General features: G+C 36.8%; 1 protein-coding gene across 1 annotated transcript in view; it reads right to left on the reverse strand.

Annotated features, from left to right (window-relative positions):
- Window positions 1-22,502, reverse strand: part of SLC26A7 (solute carrier family 26 member 7) — a 195,610-nt gene that overhangs the window by 13,270 nt on the left and 159,838 nt on the right. The window contains exons 12-14 of the mRNA XM_069086668.1: window positions 19,475-19,541; window positions 12,873-13,010; window positions 8,213-8,261 (exon numbers count right to left, since the gene is read on the reverse strand). Of these exons, the coding sequence (XP_068942769.1) occupies window positions 8,213-8,261; window positions 12,873-13,010; window positions 19,475-19,541 (254 nt within the window). The remainder of the gene's footprint in view (window positions 1-8,212; window positions 8,262-12,872; window positions 13,011-19,474; window positions 19,542-22,502) is intronic.

The raw sequence follows: 22,502 nt of genomic DNA on the forward strand, positions 1-22,502 counted from the left end.
GATTGTTCCTTTTCAGTCTCTCCTTTGCTGGATCTGTTTGTTTTTCTAATTTTCTTTTTTTTATTATGGATTTAACAAATATGAACAAAAAAGAGTGTTGTGTATGAAACTGTGAACTTGTTAATTGTGGTTTTGTTCCTTTAAAGTGTATATTAAATCTAAAACAGTACAAAAGAGCCCTGCTTATCTGTCTCCTTCCAACCTTCTTTCTTCTCTCTTCTATGTATTTTAAATGCTCGATTGATTCTCTCATTACCCACCAACCCCGTTTTCACCATAGCAAATCAACATATTGACTATGTCTGTACATCTCTGTCTGCACTTCTAATCTACTACCCCTCTGTCAGGAGGTGGGAAATATGCTTCATCATCAGTGTTCTGCAATCATGATTGGTGACTGCATAGTTCAGAACTTTTGAGTCCTTCAAAGTTGTTTTTCTTGACATTCATTAATCCAGGATACTGTTTCATCCATCCATCTGTTAGTGTTCCTTCTGTGTGGAGTCCTCTTATTGTTTTTACATTTTCTCATTTGGTAACTTCATCAACTCCCATGGAATCAATTATCATTGTCTCTATGATTACTCTCCATGCAGATGACTCCAAGAGCTGTTTATTCAGCCCCAGTCACCCAGTCTCCAGTCACATGTCACCAACTGACTCTGTAGTCATTGCCAACTGGATATCAAACTCAACATTTTCAAGATAGAACTCAATATCTTTCCCAAATAAACTTGCCCTTCCCCTGAACTTCACTGTTTCTTTCTGGGGAAACACTATCCTTATAGTCACCCAGGTTCTTAGTGTCATTCTAGACTTCTTACTCTCCTTCATTCCACATGTCCAATCAGTTGCCAAATCTTGTCATTTTATCCTATGCTTACATTCTAATAGGAAGATACAATCTGTAAACAGATTAAGTCCATACATGAAAATTGAAGAGGAAGGAGGGAGTATTCTTAGTAAGGGGATCAGGAAAATAAAAGCTCATATTTGAGAGAAGTTCCACAAGCTAAATAAAGGCTTGGGGACCCATTACTTCCTTTTACACATTCCAGTGTCCAACTAAACTGACCCTCTTGCCGTTCCACATAATACAACATTACAATTCTCATCTCTGTTGTTATACTGGCCGTCCCCTTCTGCCTCTGCTATATTCTCTCCTCCCTTCAAGCTCATGGAATCCCTGATTTCCTTCAAAGTTTGACCCAAGTATTGTGTCTTACTATGCTATTCCTGATCTCCCACCTGATAGTGCTTCTACACCCCAAAATAATAACATATTTACTGTTTATCTCTTTTGTATCTATTCTCATATGACTCTATATTGTTTTTCCTCACAGAATGTAAACTCCTTGGTGGCAGGAATTCTTTTTAAAAAATCACAGTCTAGTATGCAGTAGCCATTTAATAAATGCTTGATTGATAATGGTCACATGCTTTGATCAAGCAACTTCTCTACTCTGGGGTTCATATTCTTCATCTGTAAAATGGGGGAATTGGAGTAAATGGTTTCTAAATTCCCTTCCAGTTCTAAATATAGAAAGAATCCTGAGATCAAATGGATGCGTATATGATCCATGGGATACTGGCAGCAATGATTTGTTCTTGGGAGGAGGCAACAAAGAGAATGGTATAACCCCAAAAGGAGATGAGTGAGTTAGTGAGAGTGAAAGACATAAGGGACACCCCAGGGCTGCCTTGGTTTTCATGAAATATTAAAAGAACTGCAAGAAGTCATCTAAAGTTCACATAAATGGTTTGTTCAAGAAAACAAATGGGTAAGAATCACATAAAATGAAGTCACCCATGAGTTTCAATTTCCAACAGTGGAAGCATAGAAAACAATGAGAACAGAGCAATGGACATGTCATTTTTGCATTTAGTTACCCATCAAATATTAAGAGGCTGTTTGTATAAAGTGGTAGTCGTCAAAGTGATCTTGGGATCCCTAGGGGTCCCTAAGACCCTTTCAGGGGATCCTTGAGGTCAAAACAATTTTCATAATAATTCTGACATTTTATTTTCTAATATGGTAAATATCAATAAATATAATTCACATAAACAAACACATATTGACTATGTCTGTACATGTCTCTTGAGGGGTGGGGAATTGTCAATATTTTTTAAGAGTATAAGGGGACCCTAAGACCTAAAAGTTTAAGAACTGCTGGCCTAAAGGAATGTGTTTTGCAGGACTTTTTTATACTTGGGAAATTAATTTTGCTCTTCCTCCCCCAATTAATAAAAAGGTATTACTTTACAAATATACATCTGAGTGTATATGTGTATGAATATGTATGTGTATGTATGTATGTATGTATGTGTGTGTGTCTACAAACTTAATTGTGGCCTTGGGGGGAAGAGGGGAAAAATAAAGTAAAAAGTGCACAGTAGAGGGCAAAAGAAAATCTACAAGGAAGCAAAGATGGACAGCTTTGAAAACAATGTGTAGTATTTATTATATAGTTTTCTTCAAATGGAAATTTATTGCTTTATACTGAATCCTCTATGTTCTGCTGGAAATGTTTTGTTTTCTTATTTTGTTTTAAAATTTAAAATAAATCTAAAAACTTAAAAAAAGAAAAAATAGCATTACTATCTCTCAATTTTAAAGCTTTAAAGCCTAGTATGATTATTTTTCAGTCTATATGCCTCAATTTTCATTCCAAAGAAAGATTTAATTGTGTTTTAAATTACCAATGGTTCAATATAGGCAAAGAATAAAGGATACCAGACAATTATTAATTAACTTAGACAAAGTCACAATGACCTGGGTTTATACTTCTTGGTATCTATTATGTGGCTACTCTAGGCACTGGTAGAGTTGGATTTAGGTCAGAAAGAGATGATTACAAATCCTACCCCTAAGCCCCAGTATCTGTGTAACCCAAGGCAAATCATTTAACCTTTTCTCAGCCTCAGTTTCCTCTTCTGTAAAATAGTGATTAAAAAAAGGATCAACTTCACAGTTATTGCAAGCATCAAAAGAGATCATGCATACAAAGTTCTTTGAAAACCTTAAAATGATATATAAATGATAGTTACTATTAACATTACAAATCCTTCAAGAAACAGATTTTTTCCTACTTCTCCCTATAACTATTATAACCTACAAATTTAATTTTTATAAGAGGGAGGTAACCTATGTGGGAATAATATCATGTTATTTTTGGTACTACACCTCCTCAATAACTTTGTACAAGTGTTCAGAGGGATCATCAACACCCAGGATGTTTCACAAGAAGCTAGCATTTGAGATGGGAACATTTTAGAAGAGCTCAGTGTGCACAGTTGAAAGTAAAAGGGAAGAGAAGTAAAAGTATCCTGTAGATAGGAGCAGCCCTTTAAGATTTTGCCTCTTTGGGGCTGTAAATTAGCAGCTGCAGAATCTTGATGACTTACTGGTCCAGTGAAAATAAAAATAGGAGGTCCCAGCAAATGAGATCAGTACCTTTATTGTTCATATTAGGGGCCTTTTACTGCCCAGTTTGAGTGTCAAGCTGACCTAACAACCTAGAACATGGATGAGCAAGACTCAACATTTCATTCCTTGAGATAAAGCTTTATAAAGGCATTTTTTTCAGGTTTTTTTTTGGTAGGGGAAGGCACATACAAAGATGATGGATGTTTATGGCACAGGGTGATATGGTGGGGAGAAGAGACATTCAAAGGGAATCAAAACTACTGCTGCATCCTTAAACAACAAAGTCATTCAAATGAAGCATTTAATGAGTTTTCCTGAATTCTTTCCAGAAAAGGGAATAGGCTCCATTTTGTACCCCTTTCCTCTCAATTTCCTTATTCCTTTTGTCTTCGTTTATGGCCACTCTAAGCTCCTAAAGTAAAGTAACCAAAGCAATTATATTCATATTATCCAGGATAAAAGTAAGAGAAATATTGAGATGATAATACAAATCTTTTCCAACCAGAATGACAGCAAGCTTGAACCACATTCAAATGAGGTAGCTTAACCTGATCACTGAAGCATCTCTCAGTGCAAGATAAATGCCGCTAATTCCAGACTACATATCAATAAACCTATTATTTTGACAAAGGATTAACCAGCATCTATGACTAGAGACATTAATTTTATGATGAGAGAACCATCTCCTTCCCTATAAAGTAGTTCATTAAACCCTTTCATTCATGATATTTCCCACAAATGTCTATTAAAAGCCTTTATGTGGTCCATCAATGGGTCTGACAATAAGTTATTTTGAAACAAAATAATACCGACAAAAACTTCCCCAGTGGTTGTCAGTGGACCACTCCTTATGCAAAACCTTTATGTAAAAAAAAAATTAGGCTGGGAAAGAAACATTTGGGGTCAAATAAACCCTTAAATGCAATTTAAGATTAAAAAGCCATAATCATACAAGGACTCATTGTTTCTAATAGTCATTTCAATGAAAGTCAAAAGAAAAGCTCATTACTGAGCCTCCCCACAAAAGAAAACTGTTGTCTCTATTTGCTCACATACCATTATCATGAACATTTTTCTCAATCCAGCTTAAAGTAATACCTCTACTACCTACCAGCCACATGATGTTATGCTCTCAGTGACCCAGGCAGCTCTCTAAGATTCTATGTTGCAAAATAGTTGTGATGTGCATAGAAAAATGGGGAAAGTTTCCTCACCTACACCTGTGAAATCATAGGTAGGGATGAAGAATTTCTCAATCTCACTTCACTTCCCTCTCCTTTCTTTCTAGGAATCCTTACTTTATTCATCTCAACAAAGAAAGTTTTGGCACCACGATTATCTTTCAAAAGAATACTATTATCTCTAATAATATAAATCTATATAAATACATATACATATACACACACATGGCAGTTATCCTTTCCACATCATGGAGGTTAGTGGTGTGGTATAGCACCCCTGAGATCTGGAAAATCCATGTAGAATTTTTTGGCTCTTCCTTTGTACCAGTAAAAAAGTCTGAATTATTTATTTTTCTTTTGTGGGGTGTTTACAGTACATTATTGTAATATTTGGGTTTATATTATATAAAACTACACATATATTTTATTCATTTCTGAGTTTCTAAATTTTTTCCATGTCATATACTGGCCTTTGTGTATTTATTGTCTGCACCTTCCATAAAAATCCCTAAAATTCCCATTTAATTTCTTATGCCGATCAGTGATACAGCAAAACTGTGATGGGAGAAGTTGTGATGTGGAAGGGATAACTATAAATATCTTGCTTGTATACAGTAAGACTAATGATTATTAATCACAAATCATTTGGCAAGATTCAAAGTTCTCCCCTTCTTCTAAAGACCTGATTTTAAAAAGTTAAAAATTCAGTCTTTTGAAGGACATTTCTGATAATGAGATTGAATTAATTCTCCTCAATCTTGGTCAGACACCACCCAGCCTTGCAAGGAATTTAATCAAAGGTAGGGAAGTCCATTGTGTTCCACTCAGGTTTGGGTGCATATAAATTATTTTATTAGATTGCCCAAAGTTGGGGATGGCCTGGGTATAGAGATAAGATTCTCTGTCCAAAGGTGACATAATGTCACTCCACTTCCATTTTAATAAAGCCCACATTATGTTAACCAATCAGAGTTGATTGCCACTCATCTTGCAAAAAACATATAAGCCCTGAGCCCACCACCATGATGGTCTTTGGTCTAAGAGAGGTAGCCAAATGACCATCCTTTTATTAATAACCTGCTGGCTGTGTTAATATAATGATTAAATTACCCAGAAACTGTCTCTCGGACCTTTTAAATTGCCACAATAGTTGTTTGCATGTTAACTTTCCCATTAGATTGTGAGCTCATTGAGTGCAGGGACTGTTTTTCATTTGTTTTTTTTTTCTCTTTGTATCCCTATTAGCATGGTACCTGGCATACAGTAGGTGCTTACTAAATGCTCACTGACAGTAATAATAATTGTTGTTCATTTGTTTCAGTTGTGTCTGACTCTTCATGACCTCATTTGGTTTTTTTTTTTTTTTTGGCAAAGATGCTGGTGTGGTTTGCCCTTTCCTTCTCTAGCTCATTTTACAAATAAAGAACTAAAGCAAATATGGCTTGCCCACACTCAAATGCTAATAAGTGTCTGAAGCCACATTTGAACTCAAGGAGATAAGTCTTCCTGACTCCAGACCCTGCAATCTGGCCACTGTGCCAACTAGTGCCCAGATAGTAATAATGATAACTAGCACTTATATGGTGTCTTTAGGTTTGCAAAGCACTTTACAAATGTTACCACATTTGATCTTCACAACAATGCTGTGAGATAGGTGCTATTATTAAACCCATTTTACAAGTGAGGAAGCAGGCACACTGAGTCCAATAGATTAGTTCAAGGTCACACAGCTACTAAGTGTCTGAGGCAAGATTCAAATTCAGGGCCTTTCTGATTCTAAATTCAAAGCTCTAGCCACTATGCAACCTGGCTGGTTAGAGAAAATTGTCTAATTTTTTTCTTCTAAAGCTACCCTTGCCTTTGATTATCTGGTCATTAATTATGAATATGAGATGTTAGACTTAATTATACTTATAAATGCTTTGATTTGCCACTGAATTTTTTTTAGTGTAACCACAGCATCTGACTGTATTAGACATATTACACCATTTACCAAGAAAAGGTTAAAATGGATCCATGACCTGAATCTAAAAAGAGATTTTTACAAGAAAATTAGAAGACCATGGAACATACTTATCAGACTTGCAAATAGGCAAAAAATAATGTGAATAAATAAGAGGTAGAGAGCAAAGTTAGTTGTAAAATGGATAATTCTGATTACATCAAATTAAAAAGGTTTGTACAAATAAAACAAATGTAGCCAAGATTAGAAGGAAAGTAGATGTTAAAGACAGCTTATCAGAGAAAGGTCTCATCTAAAACACACAAAGATTTTTGTCAAATCTATAAGAATACCAGTCATTCTCCAATTGATAAATGGTCAAAGGATATGAAGAGGCAGTTTTCCAATGAAGAAATCAAAACAATTTGTAGTCATATGAAAAAATGCTCTAAATTATTATTGATTAGAGAAATGCAAATTAAAACACCTTTGAGATATCATTTTACAGCTACCAGATTAGCTAAAATGACATTAGTGGAAAGTGACAAATGTTGGAGGGGGTTGTGGAAAAACTGAGACACTGATTCATTGTTTGTGGAATTGTTAACTGATCCAACTATTTTGGAAAGAGATCTGGAATTATGTTCAAAAAGTTAAAACTATCTTTACCCTTTGACCCAGTAATATCACTACTTGGTCTATTTCCAAAGTTGATTAGGAAAAAAAGGAAAATAACTTATATGTCCTAAAAACTTTATAGCAACTCTTTGAGGTGGCAAAGAACTAGAAATTGCAGGGATGCCCATCAACTGGGGAATAGCTGAACATGTTGTGGTATATTATTGTAACAGAATACTATTATGATATAAGAAATGATGAGCTCGAGGCAGCTAGGTGGCACAGTGAATAGAGAGAGCACCATCCCTGGAGTCAGGAGGACCTGAGTTTAAATCCAGCCTCAGACACTTAATACAAAACTAGCCATGTGACCTTGGGCAAGTCACTTAACCCCAATTTTTCTACCTTACCCCCTCCAAAAAAAGCAAAAAAAAACTGATGAGCTCAATGACTTTAGGAAAACTTGGAAACACTTGCATGAAATAATGAAGAGCAAAATTAGCAGAACCAAGAGAATACTGTATACAGTAAGAGCAATATTGTTTTAAGAATTGTGAATGAGTAAGCTATTTTGACTATTATAAATACCCAAATTAACTATAAAGGACATATGAAAATGCTATCTGCATCCAGAGAAAAAATGGATAAATAGTAATATGTATAGAACGATTTTACATACATACATATGTGTGTGTCTAATGGTAGCCATGGGGAAGGAAGATAAAAAGGAAAAAAATAAATTTACATAATTGTATGTTGTACATAGCATATTTGAAGTTTCATGTGCAATCATCTTTCTATTGTACACATTATATAAATGCTTGTCTTATTCCATAAATTTAAAAAAAAGATATTTCAGAACATGAAAACTGTATAGAAATTCACATTTCTATTGTTATGTTTGACAGAAAAACGAGGTACACTTCATGAACAAAACAGTCAGAAAATGAAAACAGAGTAAAAAGTGACATTCCCCCATCCCTCCCCAACTCTATCTTTATTCAGATTAGATTGTTTAATTTACAGTATCAGTGGCTAACTTACCATTGCAGGTACCATTGGATGTTAAGTTGAGCAACATGTTTTGTTCACACTGAAAAGAAAACAATGTATAAGAGAAACAGTTTTCTTCAAGTATTAGTTCTTATCTCTCAATCAATTCTCCTTCCCTTTTTAGGTCAAAAATAAAATCAAATTTTCCTTAATCCAAAAAGTATTTGCCAAGGACTTAACATAGACAAGGCCCTGTCCTAGCAATAGCTACATACCAAACAAACAAATGAACAAAGAAAACTATCCCTGCCTCCAAAGATCTTACATTCTACTGAGACTTACAAGGACCATAGTAAACAGAGCTAAAGCCCATCTCCTTTTAAGATAAAGATGCTGTTTGTTCTTGCTCAGTAGCTTCAGTCATGTCCAGCACTTTGTAACACCATTTGGGGGTTTTCTTGATAAAGATATTGGAGTGGTTTGCCATTTCCTCCTGCAGCTCATTTTAGAGATGAGAAAACTAAGGGACATACATTTAGTGTGAGGCCAGATTTGAAATAGAAAGCAGAGTATTCCTTATTCCAAGTCCAGTGCTCTATGCACTGCACCACCTAGATAAGGAAACAGCTTAAATTAAGTCATAAGGAATAGAGATGAAAATCAAACTCAGGTTTTGTGATTCCAAGTTCAGTATACCTGCTACCTCTTTCTGATGTTCTGTTGTAGCATTTTGGATAAGAAGAGGACAGGGTTGGGATTTGTGTTCCAAGTCACAGCTATATGGTCATTTCACTATACCAGGAAATCTTAATCTTGGATGCATAGATCCTTAAGGAGGTCTGTGAATAGATTTCAGGGAGTCTATGAACTTGGATGGGAAAAAAAAATTCACTAACCTCTAATGTAAATTTAGTAGTTCCTTCTATTATGAATACAGGCATATTCTGAGAGGGCTTCACCAGACTGCCAAAGGATCCATTACCCACACAAAAAAACATTAAGAACCACTTCCAATGACTGAACCATAAATTACCCAGTGGCAATTTCAACAGGAGGAATATTTATATTAGGACAACAGCTTAATGCTCATCTGTGGAACTTCATGAAAACATGCCAAGGTATTGTTACTCTCTTGTGGAAATTCTGTTGAGTGAGAATCTGGGTCAGGATTCTGACATTATAACATATTCCCGAATAACAATTAGTTTACCTGGGGGGAACAGCAGAAGCTTTTGCCTGCCAGTACACATTGTCTCCAGTGCCTGTTACACCCTAATGAGATTGTATTCCATTTACTTTCAAAGGTAAATCTTAGAATATTAGAGAGGGAATGAACCATAGGAAGGATCCAGTCCAAAACACTCATTTTACAGAGAAAATAAGGCTTTCAAAAAGTGCTCAGTCTTTAAGTGAAGTTTTTATAACTACTCCACTCCAATCTTCCTTCAAACTCCTACTCTCCATAACTCTAAAAATACCCTGAATAATCAAAAAGTTGTTTTTGTTTTTTAAAGAAACAAGAGATGGATAACATCTTAAATCACTAAGGTATCAGCTTTAACCAAGTTAAAGCTGTAAAGGCACAAAATGCTGGTTCAACTCATTTATGTTCATACGGAAGATTTTCAATTTTCCCTAAATTCAGGATAATAGTCTTCATAGAAAAAGAATTTGAGAAAAAGTCTCACCCTCAACTGCAAATGCTGAGCACTTACTGTGTGCAAGGCATTGAGGGGAATACAATATCATTGACTAGTTTTTATTAAGTGCTTACTATGTGCCAGGCATTGTTCTAAGTGCTGGGAATATACAGAAAGGCAGAAACATGGTCCCTATTCTCAAAAAAACTCACATTGCCATGGGAAAGACACATACAAATAACTGTGTACACACAAGCTATATACAGTATAAATGGAAAGTAGTCTTCCAGGGAAGGCACTAAGGTGGGTGTGGAAAGGCCTCCTTCAGAAGATGATGCTTAAGTTGAGTTTTGAAGGAGTCTAGAGAAGCAGAAATTGGAGGTGATGCGGGTAAGCATTCCAGGTATGACGGACAGATAGTGTGTGAGAAACAACAAGTAAATCAATGGAGCTAGATCATACTTATGGAAGAACATGAACTATAATCAGAAGACTGAAAAATAGGAAATGCACGAACTACAAAGTACTTTAAATGCCAAACAGGATTTTATATATTTGATCCTGGAAATAATCAGTAGTCCCTGGCAATACTGAGTATAGGGGTAATATGGGCAGACTTGTACTTTGGGAAAATCCCTTTGGCAGCTGAATGAAGAATAAACTGGAGTGAAGAGAGAGTTGAGGCAGGGGAGACCAATTAGAAGGCTACTGCAACACAAACGAGATGAGAGGTGATGAGGGACTGTACCATGCTTGTGGATGTGTGAGTGGGCAGAAGTGGACAAAAGGTAGAAACAAAAAGCCTTGTAAATGGACTGCATAAGTGGAGTGAGTGAGAGTAAGGTGTCAAGGACTACCAAGGTTGTGAACCTGAGTGGCTGAGGATGGTCTTCAACTGTATGTAATAAGAAACTGGGGAAAGGGAAAAGTTTTGGAGAGAAAAATAATGGATTCTGTTTTGGCATACTGAATTTGAGATGCCTACCAGACATCTAAATTGAGACGTCTAGGAAGCAGTAATGCTACTGGACTAGAATTCAGGAAGGAGATTATGGCTGGATATATATGTGTATGTACATATGTATACATGCTACAGTGAGGGCCCACTTGAATACATTTGTAGAGTACTCAATCAGTACAATTTTGTTATTTTCTCTAGTTTTATTGAAAATTATACAGACATGAGCAAAGCAAGTTGATCGTGGGAGTAATACAAAATTGGAGTTTGACAATGCTTGACTGATAACAAGACAAGGAGCAAGGGATATGACAGAAGCAAATAGCCTAAAATTGAACTGATTCACAAGTCTAGTCATGAGGACCAAGGAAAGAAACAAGGGGTAGAGGAATAGGTGGTCACAGGGGGCCAAATAATAGGGTTAGGGGTAAAGATGTGGTGGAGTCAGATCTTACTGGTTTGGGAGAGTCAAATGTTAAATTTTTAGTGTGAATATTTACACCTTGGAAATCAGCAAACAACTTTTGTTGATTGTCTAGACTTCAGAAAATGATTGAGATTATATTAATAATGAAGATTAAATTTAAAGTGTTTGTGCTTTTTGGAGAGCTGACTGTTAAATATTTGCCAGCACAACCATGGTCAGAGGTCGTAAGGAATGGAGAAAGATGGAAGGATATAAAACAAATAGAAAAGAAAGGAATTTTGGAGCTCAAGGATATGAAAGAACAGTTGTGGATAATAACAAGACACAAATATAGCCCCTGTCCTCTTGGAGTTTGTGACCTACCTGGGAGATAAAATACATACGTAGTAAAATAAATTAACAGTAAAAAGTGCTATCTGCTCACTGCTTGTATGAATGGTACTCTAAATACCCACTGCTAAAATGGGATATGACCTAGGTCTTAAAGATTCACTTATTGTAGGTGCAAAGAAAGATGATTCATTCAAACTAAAATGAACATTCAGCTTTATGGATACTTCATTCATCACTTCATTTATATCATCTGTGACTTGATAAGGGAAGTTAAATTTGTATCATAATAATCAAAGTCCTATACCTCTCTTACCACATTTTCCCTTGCCTTATAGTTTTTTGGGGGAGAAGGAGAGGATATCCGTACATGTCTTATGTTGCCTACTAGATTGTAAACTACTTCAACACAGGAATGATTTATTCATCTTTCACAGAAGGACAAACTCAGGAAACTGCAAGATTAGACGGGACTTCTGCAGCTATCTAGTACAAATCACACCCAAAGAGAAATCCCCACCATGACATACTTTGGTTTCCTCTCAAATGATGGGATTAGACAAAATGGTTTCTAAACTCCCATAGTGATCTACAATCCATTCTCCCTCCATCCCTCCTCCTCCTCCTCCTTCTTCTTCTTCTTCTTCTTTGTTTCTCTCTCCCCCTCTCCCTCTTTTCTCTCTCTTTCCCTCCTCTCCTTCCTCTCTCTCTCTCTCTCTCTCTCTCTCTCCCTTTCTCTCTTTCCACACACACACACACACACACACACACACACAGGATATGGTCATCTGGCCTTTTCTTGAAAAGTTCCATTGAGGGGAGCTTTTCAAGGGAGCCTATTCCCCTTTGGGATGGCTCCAATTGTTGGACATTTTTCCTTACAACAAGACTAATTTAGACTAATCAATCTCTTGAAACTTTTGTTTCTTGTTCTCCCTTCTGAATAGACAAACAAATGACTAATCTTTCAGCCCTTTAAAAAAGATAGCTGTCATGTCCCCTGAGTAATTTCCTTTTATCAATCAATCAACAAGCATTTATTAAGTACCTTCTATATTCCAGACACTGTACTGGGGACTGGGTCTATAAATACAAAGATTGAAACAATAACTACTTTTTAGGAACTCAGCTTCTATTCTCCCCAAAGCACTTTGCACAGGTTCTTGAATATAGTAGTCATTCCATAACTAATTTGTTGAATGAACAAATGAATAAAAGTTAAAGCAAGGAATAATAGCATTTTAGTTTTTAGTGGAGGTTTCTCTGAATATGTACTTTTAAATTTTGTTACAGTTACAATAGTCTTAACAGGTGACCATTGATTTGAATTTCTATTGATAGAACAGCACATCCTACCTTGTTGATATCATCAGGTAGCTGGTTATTGGCATTATCCTTCTGGATTGTATTCATTAAATCAGCATGAAACTTCTTTGCATTCAGGAAAACAAGTGGATTGTTTATTGAGATAATTTTCACCTGTTGTAAATTTTCCTTTTGGGGAAGAAATGGCAAAGATTCAGAGTTGTGCATTCCATTATTTGAGATAAGAAATGATGTCTTCCTTTAACAAGACAGAATGATACTAATAATTAATCTTTGAGATTAAGGAAAATACAAAGTTATAACAGAAGGTTTCTGGGTCATTTGTGTCTTCTTCATAGTTCCCTATCTAAAAGATGATATACCATAAGACATGGTGGTCAGAATACTATAATTAATCTCCACTAGAGGTCTTTAATATCTAGGGTACATGTTAGCAGTCTTTTGGAAAAGGAATATCATATTGAATAATTCTATTTTAAAGTATAGGGCTGGAGTGAGGGCCAAGAACTAGAAAAGGAACACCAGCAATTTCCCTCTACTCATAAATATGCTCCCACCTATTTCATTTATTTGGGTTCCCTCCTTTAAGAAGAAATCCTGAATATTAAATCCTCTCAGTCGATACCTTTGAGTTAATTACCTTCATCAGAAAATCAGTGTTTATTCCTTCTACCTGCGAGCTTTCACACTAAGGGAATGAGAAATCATGATTAGTGGAGGACAGATAGCACAAGGGAGAGAAGGCCAATATGCTGCCGGGCTTTGGACAGCCAAGGAGCAGCATGAGAGCATACGGTGCCTAGGAATCAGAAAATGGGGCTTCTAAAGGGTAGGAGAGTGGCATATAGATAAGGAAGAAGACAGGCATTACAACTTTGCCGGGGCTTTGCGAGCAGCAACTTGGGGCATGCCATTGAAAACGAACTCCTGAAGTTACTCCTGAAATGAGTAGTTGACAATCTCTTATCTAGGACATGTTGTTATTTTTCAATTGTTTTTCAGTTGTGTCCAACCCTTCATTTGGGTTTTTTGTGGCAAAGATACTAGAGTTGTTTGCCATTTCCTTTTCCAGATCATTTTACAGAGGAGGAAACTGAGGCAAAAAGGGTGAAGTAACTTGCCCAGGGTCACACAGCTAGTATGTTTCTGAGGTCAGATTTGAACTCACAAAGATGAATCTTCCTGACTCTAGGACTGGCACTCTACCCACTTTGCCACTTAGCTGCCCCATCTAGGGCATGAGGAGATGGCAATTTAGGTAAAATGGTAAATCTTCATTGCTTTAAAAAAAATTTAATGACCTTAATATTCAGGTGCTACCTCAAAACAGGCTATCCAATGGATAGACAGAGATGTAGATAAGCAAACAGAATGATTTTTTAAATGATCTTATGCCCTAATGAAGCTAGTAAGTCACTGATTATATGACATTGGTCAAGTAATTTAAATTCTCCAGGCCTAATTTTCCTCATTAGTAAAACAAGGGAGCAGCACTAGAAAATGTCTTGGATCTCTTCCAAATCTCTATCTCTGGTTCAGACTTTAAGATAATCTGCTTAAACTTCGATAAATCATTAGAATGTCTCTAAAGAGCAGGTCAAGACTAAGCTTTAAGTTACAAAAATAACTTCAACTGAAGTTAAATCACAAGCACATCACAAAAGAATAAGCCCCTGGACATGCCATATTCAATCATCAAAACGTCCTAAGCTATCCCAGATTACTCTAAATCACCCATTATTAGGACCATGTGAGCATGCTAACCTGTTGTTTTAGGTTGAGCCTATACAAAGAATGACATAGCTTTCTTAAGAACAGATCTTAAAGTTAGTCTGGAAAAGAAAGGATCATTATGGTGTGGTTTTAACTGGTGGGAACATATTTCCTAAGTTTGGAAAGGCTATATTTAAGGGGTGTTTGCTTCTACTGGGCCCATTTCAATTCAGTTCAAAACCATTTATTAAGTGCAAGGCCCTGGGTATACGCAGGCAAAAATTAAGACAGTAATCTACTGGGAGAAAATGACATATATGCATATACATTAACAGCAAATAGTTATCCCTTCCACATCGCAACTTTCCCCACTGTGGTTTTGATATATCACAGGTCAGCATAAGAAATTAAGTGGGAATTTTGGGGGGAATTTTGTGGCTGTGAAGGCCAGAAGATGACACAGAAAAATGTTTAGAAACTCAGAAATGCATAAAATATGTGTATAGTATTGTAAAATATCAGCATGTTTTATCTTTTAATACCATAGTGCCAGACTTCTCTGGTACAGAGGGCTGAAAAATTTTATGCAGATGAATTTTCCAGATTGCGGGGGTGCCCCACCCCAATCCCTGCAATGTGGAAGGGATAACTGTATATATATATAGTAGACACAAAGTAATAGGGTTTGTGGTAGATGGAATGCTAACCATTTGGAGAATCAGAAAAGGCTTCATGGAGGAGATAAAACTTAAGCTGAGTTCTGAATGGAGGTACTGATTCCAAAAGGCAGAAATGAGGATGGGAAGGAAGAAAAAGAAATCATGCATACCAATAGAAGAGCCCCAAAAGAGTGAGGGTGGCTTGTTTCTATACCTTTATAGCCAGGCATAAGTATGTTCTTCTGTCTCAGAAAAGTTTCTTTTCCCAACTGTCAGTGAGCTATTAGTGTCAACAAGCTCACTGCCCCGTGGGAATCAATTAGGAATTGTATGTCACCCCAGCAAAGGACATGACCCTCTGCAAAGGTCAAGTACAAAAGTCCAGTTCATTGGCTGGTGCTCCAGGCTAACAAAAAAGGGATTCCTGTGATTGTCCCTACTATATTGGCATGAGGAAAAAATCTCTGTAAAAATGATGCAAAGATCAGAGACGGTATTTTTATATACAGGAAAAAGCAAATAGCACAGTCTGATAGAGTTTTAGTCTCTTAGAAATCTTATCTAGACATTTTTATTCTTTTCCCTCACAAACTCTTATCTGGGGGCCCCCTGCTCCTACAGGGCGGGGCTTTCCCTTATATTAATGCCAAGCTTAGCTCGAATAATCGATCTGCTTAGCCCACTGCAGCTCAGAACTCTGGAGGTCAAATCTTCAGGCCTCAGTCTTGCTGAATGTAGGCATGACTGGCATGTGCCACCTGGGCAGTCTGATGTCCATTTTATGAGGAGCAAACTGGTTGAGTTTGGAGGTGCTTGCTAGGAGATGTGTATGTCACTCTAGATGAAAAATCTTTTCAGCCTCAAGAACATATAGACATTATCCATTAAGGCAGCAGTTTTCAAAGTGTGGTTTGGGGATCCTTGGAGTCCCTGAGACCTTTTTAGAGGGTCCATGAGGCTAAACATATTTTCATAATAAGAGAAGGAAATAAATACTTGTGTAGTGCCTACTATGTGTCAGACATTGTGCTAAGAGCTTTACAAATATGTTCTCGTTTTATCCCTACAACAACACTGAAGTGTAGGTGATGGTATTATCCTCATTTTATAGTCAAGGAAATTGAGACAGAGGTAAAATGTCTTGCCCAAGGCCACATAGTTCTTAGTATCTGAAGCCAGATTTGAACTGAGGTCTTGCTGACTCCAGGACCAGCACTTTATCCACAATGCCTAATAATACCAAGACATTCAAATTTCTAATGTGATCAATGTCAGTAGATTTAACCTACATAAACAAAAGTCCTTTGGGGGAGGGAGGTACTCCCTCAATAATTTTTGAGAGACCAGAACATTTGAGAATCACAGTTCTAAGCCACGGAAGGCTTGTGATCCATGTCAGTAGAAGGGATTCCTACATCACATACACATTCTGGTACAGTGGATTTAAGCTAGGCTTGGAGTCAGGAAGACTTGGTTTCGAATACTACCTCATCCTGTTAACTAGCTTTGTGACTCTGGGCAAGTTACTTAAAGTGTCTAAGCCAGAGCTTCCTCAGCTTTAGGGGTAAAACTGGATGATCTCCCTTCCAGTTCTGATACCATAACAATATAGATCCTCAAAAGTTTGGGGTAATTTTTTTCAGAAAACCAGTCGTGACTATATTATTTTTCCCCATTCATAATATACCTAAAATTAGCTTCTCATCTGAGATTTAACAGGTGGCTGAGGATGGAAGAATGAAGAAACAGGAACTGAAAATGATAGAAGGGAAATATTTGAGGAGATGAGCCAATGATTTCCATTTGACTTTTGGTCTGTCTACTTTGTTTCCAATTGTGAAAACTCCCAGCCCTGCAAGGCCCTGCATCATCCCTCTTTCTGATGACACATATTAACTTTCTTGGGATGAGGAAGAAAAAAGCAATGGTATTGAATGGCTTGCTAAGACACCTAAAATAGGGATGAGATGCCTCTTTTGTTCTGAGCCCTGAATGACAGAATGTACGTGGAAGACTTGGGAAACTTTCCAGGGCTACAGTCAGTTGCTGGTATTGTTGGTATTATACCTATTACTATATGGGTTTGAACTGGCTTATTTGAGAATAATCAAGGTCTTTATAGAGCATATTTTAGAATTAATGTTTTGGTAACAGCAAACCTAGTAAAGTGTGAGGAAAAAGGTGTTTGTCCTTTCTATTCTGACAGATTCACCCTGGTTCTCTTCCTGTCTGGTGGATGGTACAGTGCCTGGCACACAGCAAGTGTCTAATGAATGCTCCTTGACTGAATGACTTACTGACCTGCATTTCCTGTGCCAAAAGCACAGGAATCATCTTGTGGATAGTGATTTCTGATCTGAGAATGGTGCCTGTACCCAATGCCCCATTTCATGGTAAGGGTAAGAATGCCAAAGCTGGCCCTCAGGATTGTACCTGCTTCAAACTCCAGGACAGTCAATCTGGGACATTTCATGAGGTACTAAATTCACATTGGAAAAAAGGGAAAGAAAGAAAAGAATGGTATAGAAAAGCAAAGAAAATCAGCATCAGTGGCAAATTAGAGACTCAATAACCATCAAAGGCTCAGAGTGATTCTAATAAGTGGAAATGCGTTTCAATGCTATTTCTCTACTCACAAAATCTCCAGTAATTCTGTATTGCCTCTAGAATAAAATATAAATTTCTCTGTGTGACATTTTAAATCTTTCATGACTTGACTTTTACTGATCTTTACAGACTTTTTAATGTATTACTCATCTTTGATCTTGCTAAACTGGATTTATTTCTATTTATCCTACACTTTTCCCATCTCCTAGCATTTGCATTGGCTGTGCCCTATGCCTGGAATGCACTTCCTCCTCACCTCTGCTTCTCAGAATCCCTAGTTTCCATCAAAGCTCAGATCAAATATATCATCTCCTGAATGAAAACTCTTCTCTTTCTTTGCCCAATGCTAGCATCTCCCTCTTCTGAAATTACCCTGAATTCACTTTCTGCCTGTTTTCTGTACACTTATATGTGTACAGGTAACTTCCCTTGAATTTAGTCATTCTTCTTCAAAAAAGTACAAGATTTCCCAGGATGATTCCTAAGGCTTACTCCTTCCAGCTAATTTGGAAATACCCTGAGAATAGTTTTTCAGGCAAGGGGCCAGTTCTTTCAGTTCCAATAGGAACTAGAAATGGAGAGACAAATGAATTTGAAAAATAACAAGGAAAAGAAGTTAACTAAATATGTGCAGGACAGGTTCAAAATGAGGTCAGTTTAAAAAATTAAAAAATATACAAAATTAACCTTCCTACCTTTACCCTATCCCAAGGTGGTTTACTTATCCCTATAAACAAGAAGGTAAAAATTTAAAAACATGGATTTTAGACATGTTTACAGGTGGGCAAGATTGAAGAATTATGGGCTATTATCTTATAAGAGATGCTGAACCTGCCACAAGTCAATCACATGAAAGAGGTTCAAATAACACCATGGCATTGTGATGAAAGTGATTCATGATTAAAAAGTCCTAGGTTCAATTCTCACCTGAGAGATTTACTAGCTATATGACCCTATATAAGTCACTGAACTCTGATATTCATTTACTTATCTACAAAATTAGGATAATGATAGCACTGACCTCCCAGGTTTGTTGTGGGGGTCAAATGAGATAATACATAAAGCATGTTGCAGATCTTAAACTGCTATACAAATGTTAGGGACCACCATCATCACTACCACCGTCACTGCCACTGTTATCTCATTCACTTGGTAAAAACAATAGGTAAACACAAGTGCCCTCTGAGGTTTCTACCTGCCTATTCCCAATTTCCTCCTTTCTTTTCCCAACCCATCTTCCCTCCTCTCCATTTCAGATCAGGGTTAGAAATTTGGTTAGAGAATTTGAGGCCACCTGGCAATGGAAAAAAAAATACTCATGTTGATTCTGATCATGATTCATGGTTCCCCTGTGAACAGTAGCTCTTCTTTTCTCCAATATGGTCTGGTTTAATGATACCTGGGATTGATCATCAGATAAAAGGAAGTCTTTCTTTGTTTAACTGATTGGTTGTGTTAGAACTATATACAAATTGCACATATGGTGGTCATATGTATAGCTCTACCATTTCACAACAAATAAGAATGGTAAAAACTTTTTTAAAAAATCCTTTATCAGCTTCTTACAATCCTCCTATAGTGCTAATAAAACTATCAAGACCTAACACAAAATACAAAGCAACTGTGGAACAAAAGTTAGAAAGGTAAACTTACACCCTCGACTTCTGTCTTCATTCTATCTTCCAATTCTTTTATATTTTTCAGATTCAGTGTCTTGGCTCTGGAAATGCGGCAAATAGAAAAAATTTTAAAGGTAAAAGTAAAAAAGTCTTAGTTAACTTTTTTTGAATGTTTGTATGACTATGAATGTTTACATTAGATTAGAATGTTTAGCCATTGGTTTTTAAGATCTTTTTTAATAAAGACTAATTAAAATTAATTGACAGTGTTTTATTTCCTTCAAAGCTCCTATTAATGGAGAAGATGAAAAATTTCTAGGTGACACATTATCCTAGTCTTTTTAAGATTCAAAAAAGCTACTCATACATTGGACATTAAACTCTGGAATTATGAGGAAGCAAAGTCTACTCTGAGTCTAAGCAGGGTTTCATCTCAGTTCTTCGCTTAAAACATTGACTCATAAGTAGTGAAACTTGTTTTTCAATTGTGTCCAATTCTTTGTGACCCCATTTATGGTTTTCTTGGCAAAGATACTGGAGAAGTTTGCATTTCCTCCTCTAGTTCATTTTACAGATGAGGAAACTGAGGTAAAAAGGGTTAAGTGACTTGCCCCAGGGTCACATGGCTAGTAAGTGTTTGAAGCCAGATATGAACTCAGAAAGATGCTTTTTGCCTGATTACTGTGCCACCTACTTGCCCTGAAGTTATACTTAGTCAATAATTATCTGGCATTTTTTAGATTCAACTAGACCCAACCCAACAAGGCTAAAAGAAGAGATTAAAGAATAATAGTTTAATATTTCTGAGGCCATGACTTCTTTGTGATAATAATAACCTGTTCTTTATATAGTCATAAAATATTTTACCCTATTAGCTAGGTAGGTGAGGCCTTATGAGTCCCCACTTTAGAGATGAAGAAATTAAGCTTCATAAATATCAAGTGATTCTATCAAGGTCATGTAGCTAACTAGTAGAAATGGGAAAGCAGTCTATGTCTTTTGGCAAGCCTTGGTGTTCTCAGGCACAGTGGTGGAATAGGAATAGACCTTTAATTGAGGACCAATGACTATTACTGCTTATTTCTACTAATGTCCAAATTTCCATGACACCAGAGCAACCAAAGTAAGAACGATTTACAACAGAGATGGGTCTAAGAAATGATCAAATTAGGAAAGATAAGATCACAGAGAAAAATTGACAGGATAGTAATAAATGGTAATGATAATATCACCTTAAATATGTACTGTACTTATTTGTAGTTTTTACTTTTCCAATCCTTTCATGTATGTCATCACTCTGTTATCATTCTAGAGAGGAAGCTGAAGGTCCAAGGGAAATAAATGTGGATCAGAGTGATAAAGGGGCCAGGGGAGGATAAAGAGGAGGAAGGTCATAACATCAGAGTTTTTGAACTGGAAGGAACCTTAGATGTCACTCAGTCCAGCTAATCCCCTCATTTTACAGATAAGGCAAGTATCCCAGAGAAATGAATGATTTGAACAAGGTCACATAGCTATGTGTCTAAGGTTGAATTTGAACTTGGGTTTCTCTGATCCCAAGGTCAACACTGCATGCATTATACCCCATTGTCTCAAGATGGGGGTGGGAGGAAGGATGGCCCCTTCAGGGAAGCAAAAGGAGCTTCAAGAGGGAGAATGGATCACAGAGGGAGGTGAGAAGAGAGAAAATTTAGAGGGAGAATGGATCACAGAGGGAAGTGAGAAGAGAGAAAATTAAGAGGGAGAATGAATCACGAAGGGAAGTGAGAAGAGAGAAGAGAGATTGTTGGTAGAAAAAATAGGCACAGGTACTTCACTCAAAAAGAGGTATCTGGTGTAGTCCTTGACAAATTGTATGATGCATTAGGAAAAGCACTGGGTTGGAAGTTAAGATGCCTGGGTTCTAGCTGGGTCAGGGAAAGTCACTGATTTCTCTCACCATTTCAGTTTTCTCTTCTGTAAAATGAGGAAATTGGAGCAGATGATCTCTATCTAAGTTTCCTACTGGCCCTAAAGAGCTGTAATTCTACAAAATTGTCTGTGGAGTTTAGATTCCATCTGATTTCTAAGCATGCAGGGTTTGGATGATAAGCAAACTTTGCCAGGAAATTACACAATTTACCATTAAGTATTGACCTGTGATCTGTGTCACTGACATTTGATGATACTGCCCCAAAATTGCACATTCTGAAATGACTTCAGAATCCAAAAAATGCAGATGTTTTGCTATTTTCCTGACTTTCACATCCTTTCACATATTCCATTTGATCCAAGTACTAAGACATTCCTTACACTATAGTTCAGAACCAGAGTTTTATTTCTTACGTAGGCAGGGACATTTTCTATCTTCATGTACTTTCTTGTGTGTATAACATATATACATATATGTTATACAAACATATATAAAATATACATACATACATATGTGTATAAATATATAGACACATACAAGAATGTACATAAAGATAGAAAGTACCCCTGCCTCCACATGAAATAGAACTCCGTTTCCCAAATATAGGATAAGCTGAACTATCTATCTTATTGTAATGGGAATGCAAATTTGGAAGATCTTCCCTGCCCCTAGGCTAAAGTGCACCAGAAGCCTGGGGAGGGAGGCTTGTTTTTCAGTAGATACTTTTTGATTAGCCAGTGGGTCAGTAAGGTTGTTACATTTTCTGAGCCAGGAGAAGGCTATATAAGCCCTGATGTGTAGCTTTGTTTTGGGACTCACTTTGAGAGGTGTTCTGTGATTTGATCTGAATTCTGGGAAGCCGTTGTTGAGAGTCCCCCGGCTTTGAAAAACCCAGAATATGGAAACCCAGATGTTGGCTGGGTATGGATGTAATGGTTGGACAGTTTGGAAATCTGTCTACTTGATGTTTCTGTCTTGATAATTATGCCTGTATACTTTGAGGTTCAGGGTGCTGACCTTTTCTCCTGAACAAGGTAAACGATATATGTCTGACTGATTAAAGTAAGCTTGTTAACCCATTTTGAGTTGCTTTCCTTTAACAAAGCAGATCCAAGAACCTGTGGTAGCTGCAAACCCTGAGGACGCGCTT

The sequence above is a fragment of the Petaurus breviceps genome, unplaced genomic scaffold, assembly GCF_028583685.1.
Source record: "Petaurus breviceps papuanus isolate PSGF00001 unplaced genomic scaffold, PetGlider_PUasm1.0 179, whole genome shotgun sequence".
NCBI lineage: Eukaryota > Metazoa > Chordata > Mammalia > Diprotodontia > Petauridae > Petaurus > Petaurus breviceps.